Source organism: Ciconia boyciana, chromosome 10 (genome assembly GCF_034638445.1).
Source record: "Ciconia boyciana chromosome 10, ASM3463844v1, whole genome shotgun sequence".
Taxonomy (NCBI): domain Eukaryota; kingdom Metazoa; phylum Chordata; class Aves; order Ciconiiformes; family Ciconiidae; genus Ciconia; species Ciconia boyciana.
Genome location: NC_132943.1, coordinates 18,392,383 through 18,416,812, shown reverse-complemented (window position 1 = coordinate 18,416,812; position 24,430 = coordinate 18,392,383). Strand labels below are relative to the sequence as shown.

Genomic DNA, 24,430 nt, shown 5'->3' with positions numbered 1-24,430 from the left:
GACCCCCAGCTTTGAGGGAAGAGGCTGGATCTGAGCAGTCAGCCTCTGTGGGATGGTTGAGCACAGGGTTTGAGATGCCAACAGCAGCACCCTGCTCTGGGAGCTGCCTTGAGTCACTGGAGACCTCCCCATGGCCACAGGATCAACCCTTCAGTTGAGGAAACGTTTGTGCAAGTTGGGTTGCAGCAAAGCAGCACCCGTTTGTGCTGAAATTCAGCCAGGTGGCATCGGCTGAGCCCCTTCATATCCCCACACGCTCTCAGCTTTGCCCTTGGCCCCACAAGGCAGAGCGAAGAGGAGAGCTAAGCAGAGACCTAATGGTTTGGGTTTGGCCTGGAACCACCTCCCCCACCCCTGCCAAGGTGACACAGCCCCCAAAGCGAGGACATGAACACAGGGCTGGCTCTGGGGAAGTGATTTCAGGACTCTGAAACAGGGACTGGGGAGAGGAGAAGCTCTGGCTGGCCTGCTCTGTGGGTCAGCACGCACACGCTGACCTCTGGCTCCGTGGTGTTGGGAAGGAGGTGCAGAACATGCCCCCTTCTCGATTGCATTTCAGGCACCTGTGGCTCTACCAGCCCATCCAGGAAGGACACCTGGTGACAGGGAAAGGCTGTGAGACAGCCAGCAGCAGGCCAAACCCCTCCTTCAGCCACACAGGGCCTCTCCTGCTGGAAGGAGAGGAGTAGTCACCTCCAACAAGGATTTCTGCACCTCACACCGGGCTGGCATGGCTGCAGAAATTCACATTGGGAGGGAGTTAACATCAAACTCTTGGGAAGATACTCTGTAAACCAGCCAAAGCCTCTCATCTGCCCCCACACGCAGGCCTGCAGTAGCTCCAGGGCCCCACATCTCCTCCTCTGGCAGGAGGGACAGTCATGCCAGCCCAGGAACAACATCCAAGCAGATCTGCGACTTGGCATCACAGCCCAGCAGGGCAGGAGCCGTGGCACCAGCCTGGAGCCCGAGGGACAAGGAGCTTGTCTCTTGGGAGCTGCTTTTTTCTGAAACACTCTGGATTTGCAGTGCTGGCCATGCCAGGCCCTGGTCAGGAGGGCTCTGGACCAGCAAGTTGGATAGTGTGGCAACTAACAGGCGAAGGGACTGGACAGCTAAGAGCCATGTTGTGCACTTCACAGAGGATATTCACAAACCAGTGAAGACTGTTCTCCCTTCAAAGACCAGCAGCTCTCCAGCAGTGCAGCACCCCAATGTCCTGGCCCAGGGAAATGCCCACCTGGGGCACCCCCAGGTTGCCCCGCAAGGAAAGGAGCTCGCATCCAGGAGCCTTGGCAATCCCAACAGGAGGCACGCACTGGCAAGCAGGGCCAGTGCAGTAGCACCCAAGTCTGGGGAGCAGCAAGAGCCGATCCCCTCTCCCTGCTGCAAGGCTGGCAGCTCTGACTCCCCGCGTGTTTTATTAAAAAGCCAAGACCTTGGTGAGGAGAGGTGAAGAGAGCCCTGGCCTGTGTGGCTGGGCAGCTCCACAGCATCCCCGGGATGGTCGAGTCCTTGTCCCAGTCCTCTTCAGCATGGCAGGGGAAAGCTGGCCCCGGGTCACAGCAGGATGGAGTGTATGTTTGCAATGGCTCCCTGGGGGTCCGTCTTGTAGAGCATGAAGTGGCCCTGCACCTGTGCAGCGCTGATCTGCTTGGAGACTGCCAGCGCCTGCTCCGCAAACTGCTCAGCTGCAGCCGGGGACTGCTCGGGGTAGAAGCGCTGGAACATGCAGGCAAGCTGCCAGCGGGAGCAATGGCCCACATACTGCTTGAGATCCACACGGCCGGGCCGCACCAGGGCCGGGTCCAGCCTGTCGAGACACAGGGGTGCCTTGAAAACCCAATCAAAGTGTCTCTGCAGGGTGGGTCCTGCAGGAAGCACCCCTCCACGCTAGCAGAGCCAGTGTCCTATCTGCAAGGTGCTCTGCACTGTGGGATGGTAAAGGTGGGGAAGAGGTTTGTCCCTGGGGGGTTGAGGGGAGAAATCAACCCAAAAGAAACAGGAGAGCTGGGGAAGGGCTGGCTCTGGAGGAGGACAAGTGTGTTCTGGGAAACAGCTCTGCCCATCTGTGTCCCATGAGCAGCCTCTGAACAACCCTCTAGATCAGCTCAGTCTGGAGTGAGCCAAGCCTGCCACAGGGCAGCACCTGGCCAGGTGCCGTGGGCCCAGGCTGCATCCTGCCAACCCACTGTGCTGCACACAGGGCCAGCGTTTCACTCACAGCATGGCCACAACCCCAAAATCAACAGATCCCTGCAGGCAGGAAGCTGGTACCTCTTCTGAAGGGCACAGCCATGGTCTGAACAGCAAGGAAGCATCTGAGGCTCCAGCAAAGGGAATCCCGATTAGCAGTCAAGGGATTTGCATCCCAGGGGAGGATTCGGGAAACCTGAACCCCCAGTCCTCACACTGGAGGATGCAAATAGCCTTCCATGTAGGTCATCAAAAGGGAACAAGGTTTTCCTCTGCTACCCTCCCTGTTCCCTCCCAGAGGGCAGCTCTAACCTGTCCACGTAGTTGGTGGTCATGAAGACAATCCTGGCCTCCGTGGAGGCCACACCATCCAGTGCGTTGAGGAGGCCGCTGAAGGTCAGGCGCCCCATGCCTTGGTACACAGCCGGGTCTAGGGACAGAGGCATCCGAGATCATATCCGTCAGCCGCTCACCCCGCGCAGTCTCGTGGACTGCCTCCCTATTGCCTGAGGCTTAAGCCAAGCTCCCCGCTCTCTCCTTGCCCTGAGGCTGACCCTCTGCCTCTCCCTGGCCGGCAGCCCATTCACCTCCCCTGCCCACCCGCACCCCTGGGAACCCACAGCTGGGCAGGAAAAGCGTCTGCCTGAGGATAAAGGACCCAAATCTCCCTTTATATGGCCTAGCCAAAACTGGGCAAGGTCCAGCTTGGGCCCTGAGGCCCCAGAGACCTGCCCACTGCTGGTCTCTGCTGGTGTGGCAGAACAGCCCAAACCACCCCCCAGCACAGCCAGCAAACATCCCTCCTGCCGCTGGCCCGGGAAAGGGGGCACCACTCACTCTCAGCAGCGAGGTCCCGGCTGACGAAGGCAGCATCCACGTCCTCCAGCAGGATGATGCTCTGCTGCGGTGCCACACTCAGCAGGTGATTGAGCCGGTCATCGGAGAGGCTGCGGTCGCTGAGGCTCAGCAGGCAGATACTGTACTGCAGCTCCCCGGCCAGGGCTGTGCTGGGAAGGACACAAACCACAGGGGTGAATCGCAGCAAGAAAGCCCAGAGCACAGGAAAAACCTGATCTCCCTGCCCAGCAGCCGGGGAGAGGGCAGAGGCATCCTCCCCCAGCGGGGATCAGACATGGAGGGCAGGTGGGAGCCCCTGCTCAGCCCACTGGTGCCATGCAGCACTGTGCAAGGCAAGGGCACGAGGGACTCGTTACCCTAACCTGTCACGGTGCCAGCAACGTGAACGGTGCCACCAGGCACCATGCAGGACACACAGCCCACTCCCACATTTCAAACCCAAACTCATCCACACCCTCTCACCAGAGACTGCTGTGCCCCAGAGCAGGCAGCTGGCAGGAAAACTGCTGTTAGCCAGCTGGCAATACTCACATGAAGCTGCTTTTCCCACAGCCGGGAGGACCATACAGCAGGTAGCCTCTTCGGTAGGGGATCCCTAGGAAGACAGTGTCCTTTTAGGAACCAGCTGAGTTGCTCTGAGCTCTCTCCCCTAGAGCTGTGGGACTACACCAGAGGAAGGCAAGCAGCAGGACAAAGTTTCTCTGCAGCTGTCTTCAGAGAGGACCACGAGCATCCTGCCCCACCCCACGGCAGCGTCGCAGGCGCAATGACCTCCATGGCTTATCGCGGTTTCCAGGACTGGATTGAACCGAGGGGAGTTTGTCCCTTTGCAGGCCCAGGCCTGACCTCAGCACCTGGGCTCGCTCATTTGCGGGATGTGCCCAAGGTAGTGCCCCACAGCCGTGGCTGCAGGGGGGTAAGGAGCCATGCTGGGCACGGTACAGAGGACACCACACCGGAGCCTTGCCTCTCTCGCTGTACCACTTGGGGTTGTTGATGAACTCCTTCACGTCCTGGACCAGCCTCTCCGACACACCTTCCTCCAGCACCACCGAGCTGAGAGGCCGGCGGCGGCGGGGGAAGCCGAACTGCCGCCACTCTGCTCCCATGGCCGTGTACATGATCGTCCTCCCCTCCTGCTGCTGCAGTGCCAGCTCCCGGGCTGCAGAGACAGGCAGAGGGGACAGCTGGCAGGGAAAAGGATCTCCCGTGAAGCCCTGGGTGTCTCCAGGGAGCAGGCTGTTCCCAGCAGGGCCCCACACAGCTCCGCTACAGACCTTCCCGGAGGATATTGAAGAAGATCTCCCGGTTGGTGCCCAGCGCAGTGAAGGTGACGGACTCCCAGGGGGTCCCCGTGTGCAGGTCGATCATCTGCTTCTCCCGATTGCGCTCGATGCGAATCCACTTCCTGCGATACCTGGGGCGGGAAGACGGGATTGGGAGATGCTGGTCCAGCACCACTCAGCTCAGCCCAGCTCGGGTTGTGCATCAAGAACACTCATCTCGGGTAAAGAAATCACTTTGTGCTGATGAATACAGACTCCTCTTGCCACTCTCAATCTCCTGCCCTAATCCAGACCCAAGGAGGAGGCAGGATCCTCTCTGCTGCCTCCATGGGCTCCCCAGGTTGGAGTTTCCTTGCCAAAATGAGGGTCAGTCCCCAGACTGCTTTCCCCTGCACTCCCTTACCAGATGAAATGGTTCCCAGGGCTGGGGATGAAGTCAAACTTGGTGCTGACACGTCCGCTTTCATGCTGCAGGTACGACGTCTCGACGCTGAGGTGCTGCGTGTGCTTGGCGTGGTGGGAGATCCAGTTCAGCAACCAGTGGTAGCTCTTATCCTTGCTGGGCACCTCCAAGGTGATCATGTAATGGCGCCTGAAAGCCACCAGCCCAAACTGGGCCCCTTTCCGGGCTAACGCCAAGGCTGTGCCCACCCCAACGAGGCCAAACCCAGCCCCAAAGTACGGGTTGTCCTTCAGTGCCAAGACGAAGTCAGAAAAGGGCATTGTGGGAGGTTAAGCGGCTCCTTTCCACAGCATCACCTCTGCATTCCGGAAACAAACCTGTGTGGAAAGAGAAGGACTGAATGGCAGTGGGGGACACAATGGATTGCCCGTAGTTCCCTGGCCTTTATCGTGGCCAGTTCTCAAGGTGAAAAGCTGCCTGGCACATTCGGACTTCCCACATCCGTGTTTATCTTATTACCGGGGGGCTCAGACAGCTGCTGGCCGCAGGAGCCTCTTCCCTCTCTGCGGGTCACGGGGTGAGACAGGCAGGAGGGGGCCAGGAGCTGGAGGCTCTCAGGCAAGCACAGAAGCATCTGTTGCTTCTTCAGCCATGACAACAAGCCCAGAGCTTTACACAGTTTTATTCTTTACACAGCTAGAAACCATGAGCACTACAATTATTTAAGGTTTATTGTTTGAAAAAGCTGAAGTGCATCCCCAGGCTAAGCCAAGAGCTGGTTCTTTGCTGCTGGCAACGGGCACACGACTGTGGTGGAAGCACCATCTCCACGTCTGGATAAAGGGCACCAGCCACACGCTGAGGGGGCTTGAAGTTTCTCCAGGTGCCTCAGCAGGGGCCTGTCAGATATAGGGGATGAGGGGGAGCCTCCCCTGACAGACAGACAGACAGACACACTCGACTCCCTGTAGCGGGATCCCACCTCCCCCAGAAGAGGGTCTGACCCCCCAGCAAGGCTCCTTCCCAGGGCAGGGTGTCCCCTGCCCCACAGGAAGGCCTCGGGCCCTCGGCAGGGTCCATGCCCCGCAGTGGGGCCTTCCCCCCGCAGCCGAGCCTCAGCCCCGCGGCAGGACCCCGTCTTTCCCTGCAGGAGACCGGGCCCCACACCGGCCTTCCCCACAGCAGGGGCCCAGCCCCCGCCCGCTCCACAGCGGGGCCTCCGCTCTGCTCCCTTCCCCTCGCCCCCACGGCGGGCTCCCCCGCTCCGGCAGGAGCTCGCCCCCACCGGTAGCGGTAGCGGTACCAGTACCGGCCTCGGCCCCGCCACCCCTCACCTCCGCGCAGCGCCGCTCTGGCCTGCGCAGCGCCGCTCTCTATGGCCCCGACCCCACTTCCGCCCGGCGCCGCTTCCGGCCGGCTGCCGGTTCGCACCATAGAGCGGGGCCGGGGCGGGCGGCGGGGCCGGGCCGGGCCGGGCAGAGCGGTCGCGCGAGCTGCACAAAGGGTGACGCTCCCTCCCGCCCGGCGCGCATCACGGAGATGTGGCGGGGCTGGAGGTGGGGGCACCGGGGCGACGGGCCGGGGCTGCGATGCGAGGGGGCCGGGACGGCTCCGGCCGTGCGGGGATTCGCGATAGGTACCTCCTCGCCGGGGGCTGGGCCCGGGGCTGGGCATACCTGGGCCCGGGGAGCAGGCCCCGGCTGCTGGGGTCAGGGAGCGGCCCCCGGGCGTCTTTGGGGATGGTACCGGGGTCCCTGTGCCCCCAGCTCCCCCGTGGCGGCGGGTTTCACCGGCAGCCTGCTTGGGGCATGGCAGAAGGGATTGAGATACCCCGGTTCATAGCCCTGCCTGGGGACTGGCACCACAGGCTGACCCCCAAAATGCTGTAGCACCCCTGGGCTTCTGGGCTCTCCCTTGTTTAAAGTGCTTTCTTATGTTTCAGAGCGAGAGGCCCTCCTGCCCGGCACCAGGCCAGTGCCTGGTGGCCATGAGTGCAGAAGTGGCTGTGTCTGAGGCTGCCGGCGGGGAGATGGAGGCCCTGTGCTCAGAGCTGCTCCTGCCCGCACCGGGAGAGGCAGGAGCTGCGGGAAGCCCTGGTGTGGCCAGTACTGGCCTGGCTGGGACGCCCCCGCTGACTGCCAGCCAGGACTTGCTGCTGGCAGAGGCGTCGATGTCTGGGGAAGGGGCTCACGCTGAAGGAAGCAACGTGGAAATATTCATCGAAGCTGTGGCTGGCAACGTGACGCTGAGCAATGCGGCCAATGCCACAGGTACAGGGGAGGGCAGCGTGGGCCCCTCGGCACTCAGCGGAGGGAGAGAGGTCCGGCTGGGGGACCTGTCCCCTCCAGGTGGCACCTTGGGGACACCATGGTGCCCTCGAGTCTCTGACCCCGAGTGCGTCATGAGTCTGGTGCCACCATTCAGTGCAGACCTGGCACAAGCTGGGTGTACGGATGGGGAGGGGTGGCTGTGGGAGCCTCGGGCTGGGTGAAGGAGTTGCTCCGGGCTGTCAGAAGGGACCCGGCAGAGATCTCCACCCCGGGCTGCCTCCCCCAGCACGGTTCTCACCTGGGTCCAGTGTGGGGGTATCCTGCTAGAAACAGGGCCCAGCCGGCCTCGCATCTCTGCGTGCCTCAAAGGTGCTAAGGGACAGACCTGGTCATCTGGTCACCCGGGGGTGGTGTCCCCCTCTTATGGGAGGTGTCCTGGGATACTTCGGGCAGGGGGAGGGCTGCAGTTCTCTGAACCATAACTTGTGGCAACAGTGGTTTATCCTCCTTGTCTGGAGCTGGAACTGAACCGCCAGTCCCAAGCTCTGGGCCTAGTGAAAGCCCTTTCTAACACTCGCCCCTTGCTCTCTGCAGAGGTGCTGGTCAAAGTGGTGGAGCTATATTTCTGCGAGAGGTGCGGCCAGAGCTTTCCGGAGGCCTCCCTGCTGTCCCAGCACCAGTGCCTGCTGCTGGCCTCCCCAGGCCACCTGGAGCTCCCTGGGGCACTGTCGGCTTCCACCAGCGAGGGCCAGAGTGAGCTGGAGGGCTCAGAGCTGCCCGGAGCAGGTGCACAGGAGGGCTCCGCTCCCGAGCGCCTGCTGTGCCCTGTCTGCCAGGAGGCATTCGCGCAGCCCGGCGAACTCAAGGAGCACTTCAAGACCCACCGCGCCCCGCCAGGAGCCCTGCCCTGCCCCGAGAAGGGCTGCCGCTTCACCACGGAGGACCGCAAGCAACTGCGCGACCACCTGCGCTGCCTGCATGGGGCCTCCCCCGTGTCCTGCACCTACCGTGCCTGCCCCCTGCTCTTTCCCAGCCACCCGGCCATGGAGCAGCACCACCGCACCCACTTCCCCTTCCACTGCGGCCGCTGCGACTTTGTCACAGCCAATGCCAAACTCTTCTGGCAGCACAGGAAGGGCCACACCACAGAGTCCCCTACAGAGACGCCTGCCACAGGTGTCTCCCCTGGCTCGGCCCCCCACAGCCTCAAGCAGCACTGCGTCCTGCCGTCAGGTATGGCTGGGTGGGGGAGTCGGAGCCTGTGAGTGCTGCAGAGGCTGGCTGTGTCCCAGTTACAACTGGGAGGAGTGGGGGGCGAGGCTGTGCTGCTGGAGAGCCAGAGAGCCCTGCGCTCTGGTGGCTCTCTGCAGCTTTCCTCCCTCCCTGTGGCACAGTTTGTGCCTCCCATCTCGGCCAGGAAGTTTTTGGCACGTGTGTGGGTGAGGGGGGCTGGCTCCCTCTTGCCTGGAGCATGATGATCTCTGTCTTTCCCCACTGAAGCAGCAGAAGAAGGACAGGAGGAGGCAGGGAATTGCCACCCTAGCTGGGAAGCCATCACAGCAGAAGCCAGGCCGGCAAAGCCCTCAGGCATCAGGGAGGGCTCCTTGGAGGGGCGGAAAGCGTCAGCTGGAGAAGAGGAGGTGGACAGCGGCAGGGACGAGTCGCCGGAGGAGGGTGGCGAGAGCCTCTGTGAAGGCGAGGCCAAAGAGCACGGGAAGGTGGCTCCCGAGAAAGCCAGAGTGCCACGGGCACAGCGCTTCAAAGGTAGGATGCGGGGCACCGTGGGGCTGTACCGGGAGCTGCTTGGGCTTTGTATTATGAGCAAGCAGCATGGCCTCAAGACGGGCAGGGAAATGTGGGGCAGGCTGGTGGGACGTGGGGGTCCTGTGCCGTCCAGCAGCCTCATGCCTCCTGCGTGTTCCCCCTCCCCTGCCTTCTGCCCAAGCAAATGCATCTCTTCTCCTGTTGCCTGACCTCAGCTGCTGCCCGGCTCAGGCAAAAGCAGGCAAAAGTTTGCCTGGCTTTGGGGAGCGGGGGCATGCGGGCAGGCCTGATTTCAGGCTGCGCTGGATCAGCTTTGCCAGTGTTGGGCTGGAAAGAACCCACCTGAACCATGCTAGTGGCTTGGGGTGGGGACAGTCCCTCCAAGTAAATGGCTGCTGTGTGACCTCACATGATAAGCCCTCACCCCAGCACAGCTGGATCAGGGAGAGAACATCTGCCTGTGCTCTTCTTCTCTGTCTCTTCCCTGCTGACGGTTCCCCTTCCTCTGCTCTCACAGGGGACGTTGTGGAGGGCTCCGAGTACCTCTACAAAACCCACATGTGCCCCGAATGCAAGCGATGCTTCAAGAAGCGGACGCACCTGGTGGAGCACCTCCACTTGCACTTCCCCGACCCCAGTCTGCAGTGCCCCAACTGCCACAAGTACTTCACCAGCAAAAGCAAGCTGAAAATCCACATGATGCGGGAGACGGGCGAGAAGGCCCACCACTGCCCACTCTGCCACTACAGCTCGGTGGAGAAGAACGCCCTCAACCGCCACATGGCCAGCATGCACGAGGACATCTCCAACTTCTACTCTGATGTTTACTCCTGCCCCGTCTGTGAGGAGAAGTTTCGGCTCAGCCAGGCCCTCAAAGAGCACTTGAAGACTCACAAAGCCGAGCCCAAGAGGCTGAGCTGCTTCCAGGGGGGCTGCAGCTACTGTGCAGAGGACCGGAAGGAGTTTGTCCGTCACCTCAAGGATGCTCACGGCATCAAGGCAGTGGAGTGCAAGTACCACGCCTGCTCGCTGCTCTTTGGCACGGCCGAGGCCATGGAGGCTCATCGAAAAACCCACTACGCCTTCCACTGCCAGCAATGCGACTTCATCTGCTCCAACAAGCACGTTTTCCGCAAGCACAAGAAGCAGGGGCACCCGGGCAGCGAGCAGCTCCAGTGCAGCTTCTGCCCCTATGCCACTTTCAACCCTGTGGAGTTTCACGACCACGTGGGCAAGATGCACGCCAATGAGAAGATCCACAAGTGCACCGAGTGCGCCTTTGCCACCGCACACAAGCGGGTGCTCATCCGGCACATGCTGCTGCACACCGGTGGGCATCTGCTGCGGGGGTCCTGAGAGCTGAGCTGGGATGGGGGGGGGGGTCCTGCCCTGGCTCGGGGTGGGCAGGGAGGGCTGTGTCGGGGCTCCTGGGTCCCATCACTGGCTCTGCCACCCTGGTGTCACTTGGCTGAAGTTGTGGTGTGCCCTCATCCCTGCTGTTACCCCCAGCTCCTGCTGAGCTGGTTTCCCCACGGGGGAAGGCAGCCTGTGCTGCCTTATCTGGCTGCCACGCTGAGCGTGTTCTTGTGTTGCCTGCAGGAGAGAAACCTCACAAGTGTGAGCTCTGCGACTTCACGTGCCGGGATGTGAGCTACCTGTCCAAGCACATGCTGACCCACTCCAACGACAAGAACTTCATGTGTACCGAGTGCGGGTACATCACCAAGTGGAAGCACTACCTGAATGTCCACATGCGCAAGCACACAGGAGATCTCCGGTACGACTCCCGGCCCCGCTGACCTGGCAGCATAGTCAGGGCTCCCCAAATCCTGCTCTGGGGGTCTGCTGCTCTGGGCTGCATCATGTGCCAGACTCTCTCATGCCTACAGGCTACAACCCGATCTGTCTGGCACATAAGAAATGTGGTCTTTGAGCTTGCAAGCTGTTACCAGCATGGTGCTGTGGAGGCAAAGCTGTCTTTGGTGTCTCCGCGCTGCCAAGGAGGTGTATTACCGCATCAGTGCAGCTCTCAGCTTGGGTTCGTGGGCTCCACTGATCTTGTGGGCCAAGGCCAAACTGAGCATATGCAGGACTCTGCCAAAACCTCTGTATTATCACCTCCCTCGTGTCTAGTCTGCCTCCAGGCTGGAGGTGCTGCTGGTGTGACACGTGTGTGTTGGGGTGATGCGGTCACTGCATGGGATACCCAGGGTATCCACCTCCCGTCCCCAGGCTGGGGGTGTAAAGCACCAGCGGTACCAAGGGCTGCAGCAGGGAGGAATTACTTGTGGTAAGAGCTGCCCAGACAGCAAAGGTCAGATCCAGCAAACCAAACAGTACCCCTTCCCCATGTGTCCAGGACGGGGAAGCAGAGCTCAGCCTGTCTGACAGGGTTCAGCCTGCCCTGGTTCCTCATGCTTCCTGACCAATTCTGCTTCCCCCACAGGTACCAATGCAACCAGTGCTCGTACCGGTGCCACCGTGCTGACCAGCTGAGCAGCCACAAGCTGCGGCACCAGGGCAAAAGCCTGATCTGCGAGGTGTGCGGCTTCGCTTGCAAGCGCAAGTACGAGCTGCAGAAGCACATGCAGGCAAAGCACTCGCAGAACTACCAAGTGCCCATCTTCCAGTGCCAGTACTGCACCTACCAGACCAAGTACAAGCAGGCGCTGCTGAACCACGAGAACTGCAAGCACACCAAACAGAAGGAGTTTCGCTGCGCCCTCTGCTCCTACTGCACCTTCAGCAATACTAGCCTCTTCTTCCACAAGCGCAAGATTCATGGCTACATCCCCGGTGACAAGGACTGGCTGGAAAACTACGCCAGCAAGGAGCTGGAGATCAGCTCATCCGAGGCGCTCTTTGGCTACGAGCTCGGCGCAGCCCTGCGTGTGGATGCCAGCTCCCCCCTCGCTGGCAAGGAGCAGTGGGCAAAGGCGAAGACGTCCCAGCTGGAGTCCCAGGGGGAAGAAGGCTACCAGCAAGCATTCATGGTGCCCCTCCTTGGGCAGGGCACCGCTCCGCTGGAGAGCGGCAGCAAGGCAGAGGGAGGTGCGGGCGAGGGGGAACAGAGCCGTCCCACTGCTGGTGATGCCCTAGGAGATGACTGCATGCAAGGAGATACTGCCACAGGCTCGACTGAGCTCACTGCTTCTGGGGACGTGGCGGAGAGCTGCACGTTGCACTTGGAGGCGCTGAACGTCTCATCTGACCCCCTCCTGGAGCATTTGACTGGAGAAGCCTGCACGGTGCAGCCGGAGAGCGTGGAAATGCTGTCCTGCAAGGAGCCTCCCACAGCCTATGAGATGCTGGGCTCCCGGGATGACCTTGGCTTGGAGGACAATGACAATACGCTCGAAGACATCCCGGACTTTGAGGAAGAGGAGGAAGATGTACAAGAAAACGAGGCAGTGAGGCTGGAGGAGAGGGTAGCAGCAGGAGACAGCCAGGGAAAAGACTCCCTAAGGCAAGCCACGGGCCACCTCGAGGGGTCGTGCTTGGACCACCACAAGCTGGTAGCAGACACCGAGACAAGAGAGACTAGCCAAGCTGAGCTGCCGGAGGCCTGGCTCAGCATGCTGAAGACAGCCGAGCAGAGCCACCCGCCTGTCCCAGAGGATGCCACTGCCTCTGATGAGGGTGCCAGAGGCGGCTCAGAGTCAGTGCTGAAGGCGCTGCGGAAGCAGGACAAGGAGCAGGCGGAGACGCTGGTGCTGGAGGGTAGGGTGCAGATGCTGGTGGTGCAGTCAGAGAGCCAGATCTTTAAGTGTGAGAAGTGCTCGTACATCACACGAAAGGAGAAGTCCATGTCCCTGCACTCCAAGGCCAGCTGCCAGAGCCGCCGGGCCCCACTCGTGTGCCATGAGTGCAGCGCCAGCTTTAAGCAGCAAAGGGGACTCAACACACATCTCCTCAAGAAGTGCCCGGTTCTCCTGAAGAAGAACAAGATCCTCAAACCAGCTGGTCAGGAGCCACCTGGGTTGTGCCAACCTGCTGACCAGCCTGGTGATAACAGTATGGAAATGGCAGAGACCGAGAGGGGAGGCTCGGAGGAGTCTGGGCATGCCAAGAGCCCCTGGGAAGCTGAACTGCTGCCTGATAAAATGCAGGCAGCAGGCAGCCCTTTGGCTGGGGAACGGGCCTCGGGCTGTCCTGCCCCTGAGAAATCCCTGCCGGGTGACAGCACAGAGGTGGCGGAAGAGCCTCCCCAGCGAGGGGATGGGGCTGAGGCAGGTGGAGTTGCTTGTTCCCCCCAGCCTGGGAAACCTTCGGAGAAATACCGGCTGGAGGGAGGGAAGCTGCACTGCAATGCCTGCTCCTTCGTGTGCTCCCGTGTCTCCACCATCACCTCCCACGTGGAGGACGGATGCCGGAGCCTGGAGCAGTTCTGGTGCTCCCTGTGCCCCGAGGCTTTCCGCTCCCGGCGGGCCCTGAAGAGTCACTGTGCCGAGAAGCACACTGTGCGTCCTGAGGAGGACGGACCCCAAGACACTGAGCTCCCCGAAGGGGACCCGGCCAGCATTGAGATGGGCCAGCCCAGTGAGCCCTGCCTGGATGCAGCCCCCCCCAAATCCACCCTGCCCAAGAGAAGGCGTTTCTCCTGCCCCACCTGCCCGTTCACCTGCCACCAGGAACGGGCCATGAAGACGCACAAGAAGAGGGGCTGCGTGGCGCTGGGCGAGTTTCGCTGCGCCTCCTGCCCCTTCACCTCCAAGGCAGCCAAAGCCCTGCGGCTACACCGCAAGCTGCACCGCAAGCACTACAGCAAGCGGCCGCAGCTGCAGTGCCGCCAGTGTGAGTTCACCTGCAAGCAGGCCCGCTGCCTGCGGCAGCACATCCGCATCAAGCACGAGGGGGTGAAGCCGCACAAGTGCCGCTACTGCGACTTCAGCACCACGCGGCGCTACCGCCTGGAGGCCCACCAGTCCCTGCACACCGGCGTGGGGCGCATCGCCTGCGGCATCTGCAGCCAGACCTTCGGCACCAACTCCAAGCTGCGCATCCACCGCCTGCGGGTGCACGAGAAGACGCCCACCCACTTCTGCCCGCTCTGCGACTACAGCAGCTACCTGCAGAACGACATCACCCGCCACGTCAATAGCTGCCACCGTGGCGAGCTCAACTTTGGCTGCTCCCGCTGCGAGGCTCGCTTCAGCTCCGAGACGGCCCTCAAGCAGCACGTCCTGCGGCGGCACGAGGAGAAGGTGTCCTATGGCTGCCCGCGCTGCGGCTTCGTGTGCCACAGCGAGGCCACGCTCAAGTGCCACGTGCAGAAGCAGCACCCGCACCTGGAGTGCAGCACCTGCAAGGAGACCTTCGCCACCCGGGAGGCACTGGAGGAGCACAAGACGCAGCATTTCAGCCACCGCTGTGAGTTGTGCAGCTTTGCAGCCAAAGAGCGGCAGCAGCTAGTGCGGCATTATGTGGAGAGCCACGAGCCGTCCTCCCTCCAGGACAAACCCCTGCGGTGCCCCTTCTGCGACTTCGCCTGCTGCCACCAGCTCGTCTTCGACCAGCACATGAAGGGCCATGGCGGCACCCGTGTGTACAAGTGCTCGGATTGCGAGTACACCACCAAGAACAGGCAGAAGATCACATGGCACATCCGCATCCACACCGGCGAGAAGCCCTACAAGTGCCACCTCTGTAAATATGCCTGCGCCGACCCCTCGCGTCTCAAGGTGAGAGCCCTGCTTGGGGATGGGGGATGCATCCTGCTGCATCTGCGTGGGTTGGGGGGGATCCAGACACGAGGATTTGGGGAAGAATAAGAAACTCCCAAGGGGAAGTTTTGTCCTCTGTCTCCTCTTCTCTGTGGCTCCTACAGGAATAGGAGGCAAGCAGGTAAAACTCAGGTGGGTACAATATGTTTCTGTCCTAAACCCTGTTTCCTGCTGTCACAGATTAAGGGGAAGAGGGATTTGTAGCAAAGCAAGAAGGTGGGCAGCTGTCCAGGTTCGCTCCTCTTCCCGCTGACACCTCTAGCATCCTCTGGGTGCAGCTGGCCGTGCCCCCGTCACGGGGCAGCCTCGCACCGCTCACTCGAAGCCAAGTTTGGCTGCCCGCTGGCTAGCAGCATGCCCTCTGGTACCAGTTAGACACAGTGCAGGGAAAGCTCAGCTTCCCTGCAAGCAGAGCCAGACCCTGCCCTCATTTCTGTAGGTGATTAGCATCCTCATGCATGGCAAAGGGCCTTTCCTAGAAGAGGAGGGCCAGGCGTGGGGTAATGGAGGGGAAAATGGTCTGGTTTTGCTAAAAGAAATATTGACTTTTTTAATGGCCAGGCTGAGCTGGAGCCCTCTGGGGCTGCCTGGGCGAGGCTGCGCAACATGCTCAGCTCAGGGCTAGCTCTGTTGAGCTGGGTTTTAATCTGGACTTTGCCCTAAATACCAAACTGGGGAGAAAAGCCTGTGCCCCTCCACAGGCTGGGACAGAGCAAGCTCAGCAGTACGGGGGTCTCATCCTGACCCCGCTGTGGGTCCCCCCTGCCCATAGTCGGCCAGGCAAGCAGACAGCCCTCCTTACCCCACGCAGTTTGAGATGTCAGAGCTCTCTGAGCCCCTTGCTGGCACCCCAGAGCCCTGCACATTCCCAGGGCAGGTGGCATGGCCTCATCCTGACCCTGCCCTCTTGCCCTGTGCCCAGTACCACATGCGGATCCACAAGGAGGAGCGGAAATACCTCTGCCCCGACTGCGGCTACAAGTGCAAGTGGGTGAACCAGCTCAAGTACCACATGACGAAGCACACGGGTGAGTGCTGCCTGATGGGGACGGGCCGTGGGACACCAGGGAGGGCACTGGGGCTGTGCGGACCCCGGCTCCATGCTTCCTTTGCTACCAGTGGCCCAGCTGGAGGTGAGGGAGGACCCCCAGCAGTTGGGGGGCAGCACATTCTCGTGTGCTGGTGGGTCGGGGACAGTGCTCCAGGGCGGGAGGGAAATTGGGGTGGTACGGACCCCTGGGGCCAAGGCACGGTGCCTTGGAAATTTGGGGTTTTGAGGTGCCTGCTGGCAGGCTGTGCCTTCCCAGCACCAAGGATGGTGGGTAGGGGGGTCCCTGGGAACTGATGCCATTACGGGGAGGGCAAGACCCACAGGAGGGAGGGCACCATACCCCCATCCCAACCCCTTCCCCATCCCTGCAGGCCTGAAGCCGTACCGCTGCGACGAGTGTGAGTACTGCACCAACCGGGCGGATGCCCTGCGGGTGCACAAGGAGACGCGGCACCGGGAGGCCCGCTCCTTCATCTGTGAGCAGTGCGGCAAGGCCTTCAAGACCCGCTTCCTCCTCAAGACCCACCTGAAGAAGCACAGTGAGGAGAAGCCCTATGTCTGCAATGCCTGCGGGCGGGCTTTCCGCTGGGCAGCCGGCCTGCGCCACCATTACCTGACCCACACCAACGAGCACCCCTTCTTCTGCCGCTACTGCCCCTACAAGGCCAAGCAGAAGTTCCAGGTCATCAAACACATCCAGCGGCATCACCCTGAGCGTGGGGCTGGCGACCCCAGCCAGGGGGTGGGCAAGGACCCCAGCACACCCACCGTCCACCTCCACGCTGTGCAGAGGGAGAGGCGGGTGGAGGGTCCCCCCACGACGGAGCAGGAAGGAGGGTGCCCCGCGGAGAAGGACAGCGCTTTGCAGTGAGGCTGAATCCTGACTGCTTTAAGGCCCTAGTGGTGCAGGCCTGTTGCAGAGATGTATGTGTGTGTGTATAGGCATATATGTATATGGGATGTAAAATATGTGGCTGTATAAAAGGAATCTCTTGGCTCCTTTTAATCTCTTCTCTTGGGGCTCTTTAGAGCTCTGTGCAAGCTGTGGGACAGGTGCCTGCAGGGACAGAGTGCAAGCAGAAGCCCAGCTCCCTGTCTGTGTCCCCAGCGCCGCTGCACCCAGACGCGAGCCTGCCTCTCACTGAACAATTTATTAAGTTGTTTACAGAGAAAGGACAGGGCAAGGGTTAGTAACGGACGCTGGCCAGGAGCAGCCCTGGGGGCTGTAGGAGCTGGAGGCTGTGATGGGGCCCTGCAGGGTCAGGGGCAGTGAGGACCGACTCCTCTCCCAGTTCTGCCCAGCCCTGGGGTTTGCTCAGCTCCAGCCTTGCTCCCCTGGCCGGGGGGGACCAGCCCCTGTGGCAGAGCCGGGTGCTGGGCACCATCTTTCCTCCACCTCGTGGCCAAGCCGTGCCCGTGGGCCAGGGTGGGGGGGCACAGGGGGCTGCACCGGTGCAGACCACACGCTTGTCCATGGGAGGCAGTGTCCCAAACCTGGGAAGGGGGGGTCAGTGCCTTTACCCAGCCCCTGGAGGCCACTGTAAACAGGGGCACAGCAGTGACAATGACACAGGGATGACACAAACAGCTCAACAAGAGGGTGATGTGGTTGGCTTTGCAGCCCCAGCCCCTCGGGGCTGGCTCCATGGCTTCCATCCGGGTCCTGCTTGCCCCACGGGCTCAGTCCTGCTCGGGGCTAGGCGGCTCGCTGATGCGGATGTGGACGAAGAGCGAAGACGGTGGGATGCTGGTGCCATCCTTGGAGAGGAGATGGATGTGGCGGTAGCCTGCAGTGGGGACAGCGAGGCTCTGGCTGATGGCTGCCCCTCACCCTGCTTTCTAGCCCCCAGCTGAGCCCAGACACCCCTGCGGGGCTGCCCTGGCCCACCACCACCACGGGGCAGCAGCCGCTCACCGGGTTTGATGTTGGCAAATGCTAAGGTGAACTGGCCCACAAAGTCGTTCCTGGAGGTCTTGTCGTAATCCTCCACCACGAAGCGGACAAGGGCCAGCTCGGGCACGTGGAGCTGGAACTGGAGCGTCTCATCCCAGCGGGGGTTAAATCCTGGGAAGGGAGAGCGGGCGCTGGGAGGGTGAGGGAGGGCAGGGATGGGCCCCCGGGGCACAGTGGGGTCCGTGGGGCTCACCGTTGTTCTCGATGTACTTGGTCTCCTGGCGTGCCTGGTCCGCGGGGACCCCATGGATCTCCACACGCACCAGCGGGTCGATGATGGCTCCGTCCTTGCTGTTGGCCACTTTGGGCAGCTGCTGCCCGCTGATCACCTGTGGGAAGGGGCAGTGACCCCATCCGGCACGCTGCTCGGCAGTGTCCCCACCCGGCTGGGACCGACAGACTCCCAGGACACTGTCATGGCTCCCCAGGGTCTCTCCTCAGCCCCGTACCTGGATCGTCAGGGTGATGGGGCCAGGGCCCTCCCTGCTGCTGGGGTCACTGGGGTTGAAGAGAGTCTCCTCGTCCCTCATGAAGGGTGGTTTGAGCACGTAGCCGCAGCGGCCGTTCTGGCTGAAGAGCCCATCGCACAGGTCCATCTCCGTGCCTGCCGTCTGGAAGTTCAGGGCCACTGGGGGTAGGGAAAGGGTTCAGGGCAGTTTGGAGACTGTGCCCTGCTTGAAGGTGAGAACCAGCCTGTCCCTGTGGCCAGAGAGATGTGGGGCCACACAGGGGGACAAAGGCACCGATACCCAGGTACCCCTGGGCTCCCCAATGCAAGGCAAGAGCCTGCAGCCAGAGCTGGCACCAGCCGGGGTTGTAGCTGGCACCAACACGGGTGTTGATGGTGCGATTTGGCACAGGACCTGGGGCATCTCCCCAGCCCACAGCCCTGATGCCCCCCAGCCATACCAATCTGGCACCCCACGTTCCACATCTCCTGGGGGCTGTAGTTGGAGGAATCGGTCCGCATCCCGCTGGGGTAGATGCGTGTCAGCTGCCAGGCGTTGTGGCGGACAAACTCATTCCCTAGAGATGGAGCGTGAGGGCCACCCGTGGGGTCATTCGCTGGCCTGCACAGCCACCCACACCACGTGCTGTTCACCCATCCATCCTTCCATCCACCCACCTATCCATCCATCCACCCACCTATCCATCCATCCACCCACCAACTCACCCACTCATCTACCCATCCAAACATTCATCCATCCTCCAATCCATCCATCCATCCACTCACCCACCAATTCTCATCCCTCTCCCCTCCCAGGAATCCAGGCGTCCTGCCTCACTTTCTAAGCCAATAACCCCCCTCGCCCACCAGAGCCAAAATCCAGGGTGCAGCCCCTCTTTCTCCCAGACAGGGAGGGAACCCAAGTGTCTGGAGGCTCTAGCCCTACGCCCAGGGAAGCCGCCTGCCCCCTCCACCCTGGCCCGCTCCCTGCATGCCGCTGCCCCTCTGCCTCACCTGCATCCCGGATGAGCTTCCTGGCCTTGGCCTCGGCTAGGGAGGAGATCTCGGAGGGCCGGGAATGGCTGCGAGCCTCCTGGAAGCCCCGGAAAGACACGTTCTTGCAGTAGACGACGCAGTCGGACAACGCCTGCGCCAGGCTCTCCTTGTCTTTCTGCCAGGCAGAGCTGTGTTAGGTCCCCCCCGATGGGTGCACCGTCCCCCAGCCCTCACCCAGGACAGGGGCTGTAGAGCCCGGGGTGGCTGAGAACAGCCGGGGGGTGCTGGGGGTGGCAGCATGCCCACCACAGGCAGCCCTCCTGCCAGGAACGGAGCAGGCAGGGGACCCCCAGCACAGTGCCAGCCACCACAGGGACGCTGTGCAAAGAGGAGGCTGGCATGGCCAGGGGCAGAAAGGGCTGTTTCCCCTCCCTGGTGATGTCCCTGCAGTCTCTGCTTGGGATGTCACCACGACCCGTAGCTGTGTCCGGGCGCTCAGAGCTCCCAGCTGGTCCCCAGCCTGGGCCACCCACCTTCACCCTCCGCCTCTCCTCCTCTGCCTCTGCCCCGTTGTCATCGTCAGACACATCGGGGGCTTCATCCCCTGGCCCATCCAGCATGTCCTCCAGCCGCCCGATCTTCTTCCCCTTCAGCAGGATCTTGTGCTTCAGCTCCTGCAGGGTTGTGGATGGAGACGTAGGCACTCTGGGGTGCCCATCTCCTCCATGGGACCTGCTGTCCCCCAGAACCCCGCACTGCTGGGAGCCAGCACCACCGGCTCTTGCAGCACCGAGGAGGGGATGGGGTAGGAGGGCTCTACCTTGCTGTCCCTCTGGCTCTGCAGGGCATGGGGAGACAACCCTGGGGACAGCTTTGGGACCCCTGTGAATGTGAGGACACAGTGTCCCCAGGGTCCCTGAGTGCTCCAGTGGAGCAGGACAACACTGGGACAGGAGCGGTCTTTCCTTGGGACAGCAGAGCCACCTCCTCACCCCACTCCCAGGCAGGACAGTGATGCCCAGCATGGCCACACTCTGTCCCTACCTCCGGGGATGGGAGTTGGGTGGGGACGCGCCCATCGGTGGTGGCAGTGAGGAGCTGTTCCCCCAGGATGGCCTTGAGCTGCTGGGCCAGGACCTCCTGCTGCTCCATGCTGCAGTGGTTCTCCAGGGACAGGATCACTGGGTAGTCTGAGGTCTGGGGAGCAACGTGCACGGCTGGAGATCAGCCTCGGTGAGGTTGAGGAGCTCTCACAAGGGCTTTGCCCAGGCGTGATCAGTGTCAGGATGGAGCCCCTTGTGTGTCCTTGTATCCCCCTGAGACCTTCATACCCCTCCAATCCACCAGCATCCCCCATTTCCCATCTCACCCCCGCATCCCCCAGGCTCCATCTCATCCCTGCACCCCTAGCAGACCATGTCTGCATGATCCCCCTGGCACGGCACGGCACAGGGCTGTGGGTCAGATGCCCCAGTGCTGTCCCGCAGGAGGGGACACAGCCACCCTCCTCGCCCGCATGGGGTCAGTCCTGCTGCAGCACCAGGCATGTGAGCCCCCGCACCGCTCCCCCTCCAGAGACCCATCACTGCCCCGACTTGCAGCCACGTCCCCCCCCACCTGCCGAGGGCCATCCACCACACCCAGCACCCAGGGAAGGGTGCCCTACCTTGAAGGCATACTTCCCGAGGGTGCTCACCACCTCCCGGAAGGGGATCTTGGAGGTGAAGGTGTGGCCATGGTACACCATGGGCTCCCCGTTCGGCCCGTCCCAGCAATCCACCTCCAGGCACCGGCAGCCCCTTTTCAGAGCCCTGCGGTTGGGTGGTCACCCCTGGGACCCTGCACCCAGCCAGGACACCAGCCCCCTGCCTTCCCCTCTGGCTGTGGGTGCCACCCCTGCAGGGACCAGGGGACAACTGCCAAGGGTGGAGATGCTGCTGCATGCAGGGCAGGAAGAGCTGGGCTCAGCATCCCCAAAATGGACCCTCTTGCTGGGCACCACATGGCATGGCCACAGGGGTGCTGGACCAGGAGGGGGCAAAGGAGCTTCTCCTCTTGGTGGGTCTGCCCCACGGAGCTGCCCAGGGGATGGCACTGGGACAGGAGGGTGCTGGGGGGCAGCCAGGAGGGAGCAGCCCCTTTACCTGATGTAGCCCTCGATGCTGCTCTGGCCCCGGATCTGGTCCTCTATCAGGTAGGTGTTGTGGGAGGAGGAGATGAAGTAGTGGCAGAGTGGCTGGCTCATGTCCTGCCACAGCACCCGGTGCCGGGGGTTGAAGATGGAGCCCTCCGGGGAGCAGAGGTACATGAGGAACCCATCGGCGCTCAGCGCATGGCGAGCCCGGGCTGCAGGCAGAGGGAGAGGCTCAGTGACAGCCGAGGACCCGGAGGGGACAGGATCAGGACAAATGGGGCTGCTACCAGCTCCTGGCATCCCCAGCCTGGTGGGCACGGCTGCTGCCAGAGGCTGGGGCACAGGGAGAGATGCCCCAGGGCAGCAGCCATGGGAAGGTGGGCAGCGGACCCCAAAGCCGGAGCTTGCACCCCGTGGCTGGTCAACCTTCTGCACCAAAATGGTCCAGAAACGGACTAAAAAAAAGGGGAACTGCACCCAGATCACACCATGGTGAGCCTTCCCCCTGTGCCCACCCACAGCAGGATGGGGCTGGGGGTGCCCCAGGCTGTGGGTCTCAGCCCCCTCCTTCCCCCCATGCAGAGCACAAGCAATGTCCGGGCTGGCTCTCACCTGTCTCCGACGGTTCGTACTTGTCGATGAGCTCCATGGCCAGCTCCTCTGTGCCTTCGTCCTCCAGTTGCTCCTGCCGCAGGAAATCCACCAGCTCCAGCAGCGTCAGCTTCTTCCCATCCTCGGAGAAGTCCTGGAAGAGGCTCAGCACCTCCTCACGCTGCGTGAGGGCCTTGTAGAAGAGCACGAACTCCTCCCCTTCCAGCGTCCCCGACTCCGACTTGTCGGCAGCCTGCAAGTAAGCTCACTCAGCACCCAGCTGGGGCAAAATGGGGTGTCCTGGCCACCCCATGGGGCTGTGGGGGGAGTCGCCCACCCCCAACGAAGGGCACAGAGACTCCACACCAGCAGCAGTGGTAGGCATTGATCAACGCATGAATGGATGGATGGATGGATTGGCAGATGGAGGGCTGATAGGTGGATAGGTCCATGGATGGAGAGATGGGCAAACAGGTGGATGGTTACACGGATAGATGGATGGATGGATGGATGGATGGATGGATGGACAGATGGACAGCTGGCTGGCTGGTTGGCTTGATGAATAAATATATGTCTGGTTAGCTGGGTAGACATAAGCAGCTGGGTGGACAAATGAATGGGAGGGAGGAACAGCTGCCTTGACTGGTTGGGTTGACAGATAAATTAACAAATGGATGTTTGTCTGGGTAAATAGGTAGTTGGGTGAACAAATAAATGGGTGGATGGGTGGATGGACAGACAGACAGAAGAAAGTGACCACATCCTTCTGTAGGGGGCTATTGTGCAGCTTGTTGCAGCCCCTCCAGCCCCTCCAGGCCCTCAGGTGTGGTGCTTACCTGGAAGAGCCGCAGGGCATGATCCTCGTTCATGTCCACGTTCATCATCTTGAGGAGACGCTGCACCTCCTTGAAGTTCATGCGCCCATCCTTATTCTTGTCAGCTTTCTGAAACCAGTCACGAATCCACGTGCGAGAAACCAGGCCAGATGTTAAGGGAAAGGACCTTGGCTAAGAGAGATGGAGCTGGGGAGCAGCTGTGGGCTCTCCCTCAGGGCTGCATCTCTGATGCAGATGGTGAGACCCAGAAGAGCTAAGCACACGCTGGGGCAAGGCAGGAGATGGGGGAAGGACTGGGTGTGGAGGGCAGAGTGGTGCCTGCAGGAAGGATATTGGTCTATCTTCTCCCTTTGGTCCATGGTGGTGGCCACCTCGATGAGCTGGCGCAGGCCCTGGATCCAGCACTGCGCCTCTTCTGCCGAGCCAGCAATGAGGTCCAGGTTGCCCCGGCGGCCATAGAAGACGATGGTGAAGCAGCGCTCGGGAGGGAACTCCTCGGCCAGGCTCTGCAGCACCTCCGACTGGTGCCCTTCCCGCACCGTCTCCACATCGCTGATGGAGACTGGGGCAGAGGGAGGGGAGACCTGTTTATGGGGGACAAGGACCGCAGGGCAGGGGGCACTGCCTGCAGACATCCATCCATACATCCATGCATCCATCCATACATCCACCCACCCACTGAGCTACTCATCCATCCATCTAACCATTGAGCTGTCCATCCATCCATCCATCCACTGAGCTACTCATCCATCTGTGCCTCTGTTTGTCTGCCTACTCCTCCACTGGCATGCCAGAGCTTTCACTTTTATCAGCTGCAATTTCTACCCGGCCCTTGTGACCCATGGGTGCTGCTGGGGGCAGGATGCTTCATAGAGGTGTGGATGAGAAGACCACACACACACACACACACACAGAGCCTCTCTTGAATGCCCCAGCACCCTTTGCAAGCATGGCTCCAAGAATCGCCATACATTCACACTCCTGTTCACTCTGAACCCTACTGATGGCCCCATGGACAACACACAGCAGCCAGTACTCACAGGCAGACTCAATTTTGCCCGTCCTCTTGGACTGGTACCAGATGGTCATGCAGTCATCCTGCAGCTTGAAATAACGCTGCTTCTTCCAGCTCTTGGACTTGACTTTGCGCATCAGCGTCCCTTGCTGCATCTGCTCCAGCGTGTCTGTGAGCTGGATGCCTGGGGGCAGCGTGGGCTGCATCACTGGGGGTGGGGGTATCCGGGCACTGCGCCCTGCTACCTTGCTCCCTCCCTCGCCTGGGACCCCACGTGGTCCCTTGATTTGGGATGGAGGAGGGACAGACTCCAAACAAACTCCCTTCGCCACAAGAGGGGCAGAAGGTAATTTCCTATCAACCCTTCCCACCTGCCCTCGGCGCTGCCAAGCCCGATCCCAACAGCCACGGTGGGGTAGGGATGTTCCCGAGTGTGGCAAGGCGAGCTCAACCCACGGGCCAGATTTGCCCCGGCATAAATCCGGATGGCCCGGTGCCCTGCCCCGCGCCTCCCCTCCGCCGGGGCACTCACGGGCGTTACACAGCAGCGATGCCATGGCTCTGCCTCCTCCGTGCTGGCGGCTGCTGGGGAGGGAAGAGAGAGGGCAGCTGGGGGGAGCGGGGCTGGACCCCCCCCGTGCCCAGGTCCTGCCGGGTGGGCTCCAGCCGTGCCCACGTGTGTGCAAGGTGCGTGTGTCCCTGCCCGTGTGCGAGCGCACCTGCGCCTGTCTCCTGCTGGGTCATTGCTTTCCATAAGTGTTGAGCTGACCCCGCCGTGCTCATGAAATATTAATTTGCATTACCAGGAAGCCGGAGCTCGAAAGGTGTCGGAAGAAAACAGAAAAACTTGCAAGTGTGGCCGCCCCACAGCCCGGCAGGTACCGGAGCCCTGGTGCTCCCAGATC

At 61.7% G+C, this 24,430-nt stretch overlaps 3 protein-coding genes across 8 annotated transcripts; 1 reads left to right on the top strand and 2 right to left on the bottom strand.

Annotated features, from left to right (window-relative positions):
* Positions 1 to 1,375: 1,375 nt before the first annotated feature.
* Positions 1,376 to 6,290, bottom strand: BCS1L (BCS1 homolog, ubiquinol-cytochrome c reductase complex chaperone). 4 transcript variants are annotated; one of them, XM_072874105.1, is made up of 9 exons: positions 6,078 to 6,287; positions 5,263 to 5,642; positions 4,744 to 5,120; positions 4,332 to 4,471; positions 4,022 to 4,216; positions 3,586 to 3,649; positions 3,034 to 3,203; positions 2,509 to 2,626; positions 1,376 to 1,813 (listed from the first exon to the last, which is right to left on the bottom strand). In XM_072874105.1, the coding sequence occupies exons 3-9, from the start codon at positions 5,061 to 5,063 to the stop codon at positions 1,561 to 1,563; spliced, it is 1,260 nt and encodes a 419-aa protein (XP_072730206.1). In that variant the 5' UTR covers positions 5,064 to 5,120; positions 5,263 to 5,642; positions 6,078 to 6,287; the 3' UTR covers positions 1,376 to 1,560. The 4 variants fall into 4 exon arrangements, with proteins under 4 accessions (XP_072730206.1, XP_072730205.1, XP_072730207.1 ...); XM_072874104.1 differs by lacking the exon at positions 5,263 to 5,642 and having other exon boundaries at positions 6,078 to 6,286; XM_072874106.1 differs by lacking the exons at positions 5,263 to 5,642; positions 6,078 to 6,287 and adding an exon at positions 6,029 to 6,048.
* ZNF142 (zinc finger protein 142) lies at positions 6,159 to 16,540 on the top strand. Of its 2 annotated transcripts, none has more exons than XM_072874103.1 (9): positions 6,159 to 6,299; positions 6,686 to 7,013; positions 7,608 to 8,246; positions 8,517 to 8,777; positions 9,295 to 10,107; positions 10,377 to 10,554; positions 11,224 to 14,458; positions 15,423 to 15,528; positions 15,923 to 16,540. In XM_072874103.1, exons 2-9 carry the CDS (start codon positions 6,731 to 6,733, stop codon positions 16,420 to 16,422), a joined length of 6,015 nt encoding a protein of 2,004 aa, XP_072730204.1. In that variant the 5' UTR covers positions 6,159 to 6,299; positions 6,686 to 6,730; the 3' UTR covers positions 16,423 to 16,540. The 2 variants fall into 2 exon arrangements, with proteins under 2 accessions (XP_072730204.1, XP_072730203.1); XM_072874102.1 differs by having other exon boundaries at positions 8,514 to 8,777.
* A 451-nt stretch (positions 16,541 to 16,991) lies between these two features.
* On the bottom strand, positions 16,992 to 24,082 carry PLCD4 (phospholipase C delta 4). Of its 2 annotated transcripts, none has more exons than XM_072874386.1 (15): positions 24,035 to 24,082; positions 23,551 to 23,725; positions 22,844 to 23,072; positions 22,511 to 22,640; positions 21,696 to 21,927; positions 21,094 to 21,295; positions 20,616 to 20,760; positions 19,994 to 20,146; positions 19,483 to 19,623; positions 18,968 to 19,124; positions 18,415 to 18,531; positions 17,955 to 18,133; positions 17,699 to 17,834; positions 17,467 to 17,616; positions 16,992 to 17,338 (listed from the first exon to the last, which is right to left on the bottom strand). In XM_072874386.1, exons 1-15 carry the CDS (start codon positions 24,080 to 24,082, stop codon positions 17,232 to 17,234), a joined length of 2,301 nt encoding a protein of 766 aa, XP_072730487.1. In that variant the 3' UTR covers positions 16,992 to 17,231. The 2 variants fall into 2 exon arrangements, with proteins under 2 accessions (XP_072730487.1, XP_072730488.1); XM_072874387.1 differs by having other exon boundaries at positions 23,551 to 23,709; positions 24,058 to 24,082.
* Positions 24,083 to 24,430: the final 348 nt, after the last annotated feature.